The sequence below is a fragment of the Oratosquilla oratoria genome, chromosome 16 (genome assembly GCF_046742065.1).
Source record: "Oratosquilla oratoria isolate Oo_2021 chromosome 16, ASM4674206v1, whole genome shotgun sequence".
NCBI classification, from domain to species: domain Eukaryota; kingdom Metazoa; phylum Arthropoda; class Malacostraca; order Stomatopoda; family Squillidae; genus Oratosquilla; species Oratosquilla oratoria.
Genome location: NC_134792.1, coordinates 37,025,475 through 37,029,900, shown reverse-complemented (window position 1 = coordinate 37,029,900; position 4,426 = coordinate 37,025,475). Strand labels below are relative to the sequence as shown.

The following is a 4,426-nucleotide window of genomic DNA, read 5'->3' as shown; positions in this document are numbered from 1 at the left end:
TAATGTAAAAATACATTATCTATTCTTTCTATTGTAACCATTCCTTTTTGCTATAGTAATGTAGTCTCTTGGGTGTATTGGAAGTATATCTGTTCTTAAAATCGAACAAATCCATTTTATCTGCACATCAAATATGTATTCATAGGTTTTTAGAACCTTCATCTGGTTATAATATATGTTTTTTATCTTTCGGTGACTGCAACTGACGTGCACATAAATTCTACAGTACAATAAATTACTAAACAGTACGAAACTATAATTGAAATCAGGAATCTTATTCGGCATAGTTAAAATGGTATATACTTTTGTCAAAGAGTATGTGTCTTTTACTTACATTAACTTAGCCTTTCCTCTTTATTAACACAATGATAGGCTATGAATTATAACACATAGTCTTTCTAATAGGTTAAATTCATGTTTATGAGGTCCTGCCTTAAGCTAACTATTTTGTTGTTGTTAGAACAAAACCTTTAAATGGCATCATTTCATCTAAAGAGTTATTTGAACGAATCACTTCAGGAAGGAGTTCTATCCCCAACTGATTATTGTCTGTAGTTAACCAAAACAAAATCTGCAAAGAGCGGGAGTGTGGCTATGTTTATTTATAGTACCTGTGAGAAGACCTTCCTGTAGTTTATATTTATTAATTCGGTTGATCCTTGCGCATAAAGTGTTTGTTCTGTGGGCGCCCTTTTACATGTCAAATTTTTGTTCCTTTGGGCTTTTGTCTGACTGAAGTGTATCATTTCGTAGAACTGCTATTCTCTTGCGTGACTCATGATTTTATCTTTTTTCTTCTTTAGTTTTTGTTTCTACTCCTGATAGAGAATAACACCGTTAAATCTGGCTGCATGTTTTTAGAGCGTAAGTCGAGCCCCCAACTCACATTTGAATCTTGGGAGATAATACATCCTACCTCTCTCTGCAACACAATCACTCAGTATTTCTTCATACAAACTTCTATCCATCCTACCTCATATCTAAAATACTCATCCATTTTCTCAACTCTGGTCATTCTTCTGTCCCCACAAATTCATCTCTCTCTTGTTGATCAAGTTGTGACATTACTTTCTGGGGGCATTTCTTTGGGTCAGCAAATCCCATGCATAACAAGCTCCTTCTCCATAGAGCAGAATATGACAGGCATATCTTGCATGCGAAGTCCCTTGCCAGACGCGACGTCTCAGTCTTTGTTCATGAGCTGTCTTCCGCCCTTTCATTTTCCCACGCCAACTACTCTGGACAAAAAAGGGAGGGGGACGAAGGAGAGATGCTCAAGGTACACAAGTCTTTCCTGGAGCTGGTTCCTCATCTTTGCCATGTCCGATTCATCCTTGGCATTCTCCAGGCGTGTCTTAACTCTATAGGTATTACAGCTATCTGTTGGGGACTAATTATTGTAATAGGCCTGTGCCTATAGATTCTTAACTATAGCCGAGACGGTCTCCTTTGCCTCATATGTTCTGACTTTCTTGGTGACAATCACTGATAGCCACCGTAATCAACCCTGGCGTTACTTAGAGAAATAATCCATTTACTGTTTATACATTTGTTAGCATTCTCCGTGTTCCTTATACTCCTTTTAAACTTTTTGACCCCATACTACCTTTTATTCACATTGTGTCTATCTTGAGGCGATTTTATGTAGGCAATGGCAGAACCTTTGCGTGAAGAAGTTCAAGAGATTCATTAGTTCTCCCTCTCTCTCATACTAATTCGCACCCACCCACACGTATCCTCTGGCTATCTGCTATATAATAATTACTAGCTATTTCATGATCACTTTCTGATTCCCTAAAGGCCCAAAAATATGTATTTTTGATAGGTGCCACATATACCCTTCCATTGTAACATTGCGCAGTCATACAATAGTTACAATTTAAGCAAAAATTTTAATTTCACATTATGTGAAATATAACATTATAAAACAAAACATTCGTTCACCATTTTCCAATTATTGCTTCATCTCAAGTTTAATATGATAATTTAATCTAATCTGAAACACACACACACACACACACACACACGGGCGACTGCGCGCGCGCGCACGTACACACACACACACACACACACACACACACACACACACACACACACACACACACACACACACACACACACACACACACACACACACACACACACACACACACACACACACACACACACACACACACACACACACACACACAAACTTCACTTACAATTTCCTTCCACCGTTCATTCATTTAAAACCCACCTCTTTCGCCATTGCTGTAACCACAACTTCCTTTCACCGTTCATTCATTTAGAACACAAACTACTAGTACTGTTAACCTCTGTATTGCAAGACGAAGTTCTTTCGAAAACAATTCTCACCATTTATGTAATCACGTGAATGGTGTGCCACAAATCGATTTCTGTACATTTCTGTTAGAAGGTGATTACTTAACGTTTCTTTACCGACCCAGATATAAGTTCGTATACAAAGAAAATAGCATAGGCACGTAAAGCACACACAGACATACAGACACACAGACACATACGACTACACGCGCACATACACACACACACACACTCAGACACACATAGACACACATAGACACACATAGACACACATAGACACACACACACACACACACACACACACACACACACACACACACACACACACACACACACACACACACACACACACACACACACACACACACACACACACACACACAAAAGACTATGGCTAATGGAATATATCAATATATTTTTATTCAGTGTCATGAGTTTTCACTTGTAGAGTATCACAATGATTATGAATAATCTACGTCATATACAATAGGGGTATTTCTTGACTATTTTGATCTAATGCGCATTATCTTCTACAGGCTATCATCGCTGCCCTCGTGGCTGTGGCCTCCTGCGCCAAACTGCCTGGTGGCGATCCGGTCTTCTTCCAGGTCCTGAGGGACGATCGCGTCGCTCCCGAATCTGGATTCTACAATACAGACTTTGAGACTGAGAACGGCATTCGCGTCTCCGAGTCTGGAGCGGCAGGGTCTGCTGGCCAGAGCAACGTCCAAGGCGTAGTCAGGTAAGTGGAGAAGAAGAGCCTAGGAATAACTGAGACGAACGTCTGAGTTGTATCTTCTAGTTAGCCGTCCCCCAATTTCTTCATGAATATATAGATAATCTAGGAAATAAAATTTATAGATAGATTAGATAAAAGCTATATAAATAAATTATTACATACATAAATTAATTGATAAACAAACATATATATTGTAAAAAACACTGATACTGACCCTCTCGTCAGTTAACTACATGGGTTACTAATATAAATCAGTCATTAATTTCATAATCACGTGTATTCCTCCTCTTCAACAGCTATCCCGATGAGTTCGGAAACATAATCGAATATTCCTTCACTGCTGACGAGTTCGGCTACCGCCCAGTGGGTGCTGTCCTGCCAACACCTCCTCCAGCCCCGGCACATGTCGCCAGGCTCCTGGAAATCGCCGAAGAGCAACGCCGACAGGGCATCACCTTTGAATAGAACCCCAGCGCTTCAATCTTTAAAAGGAAAATAATAACAATTCTAATCGTCGAAGATCTTTCGTTGTTTTCACCTTTCCCTGCCTGGGTTCGATGCATGCAAAGACCGGACGCCATCTAATATCGTTGGTGCAGTTCTCATTCCTCTCCATCATATTTACTTTTATCTTTCATACTGTATTTTACATAAAAACACTGAGAAATATACTGAACTATATCTTCCGTTTTCAATCTAGCCTCTTCTTCTCAGCTATTGAATATGGCATTGAAAAAGAAAATAACTTTTTGTTGTGCTGTTTTCTTATGACTTATCTATTCATTGTCCGTAGCTCACTGACAATCATTCTAATTTCCAACTGTGTTTTTCCTTACATTTCCCTCCTCCCACTATTCATGTCTTTATATTTCTCTGAAAAAAAAATTGTGAATCATTTTCCCTTTTCCTTCCAAAATGCAATGTACCATTTTATTTCCTTTTCATGGCAAAAAATTATAAATATTACTTTTCAATCGTTATCATCTAGAATGCTGCCTCCCCCGTTACAATAGTTTATTAAGCCTCAAATGAGAAATACACGCATTACCTTTCTTTAATCCCAACAGCGTCATACAGGCTTGGAATACATACACCACAATCTCATAACAATCGACCTCCGTCCTCACACCTCTTTTCATTATTCCAAGCGACTTTTACTGTACAACTCTATGCAACCCCACAGATGTTAATGTCTACCATAGACCTCAAGTTCATCGATACCTGAAACAGGAAATGATCTTGTATCCTCGACATTTTAGCTTTACGATGACTTCGTTGTTTTTGCGGAAGTATCCCTATGTTAGATGTTCGTTGTTTCTAAGAATTCAATAAAACGATTTTCATGTATTTAAACTATTTCAG

The 4,426-nt window shown here is 38.8% G+C and overlaps 1 protein-coding gene across 1 annotated transcript in view; it reads left to right on the top strand.

Annotated features, from left to right (window-relative positions):
- The window catches only part of LOC143033743 (cuticle protein AMP2-like), a 6,385-nt gene extending 2,383 nt beyond the window's left edge, over window positions 1–4,002 (top strand). Inside the window, exons 2-3 of the mRNA XM_076199226.1 lie at window positions 2,862–3,067; window positions 3,361–4,002. Coding sequence (XP_076055341.1) covers window positions 2,862–3,067; window positions 3,361–3,529 — 375 coding nt within the window. The 3' untranslated portion in view covers window positions 3,530–4,002. The remainder of the gene's footprint in view (window positions 1–2,861; window positions 3,068–3,360) is intronic.
- The last annotated feature ends 424 nt before the right edge of the window (window positions 4,003–4,426 follow it).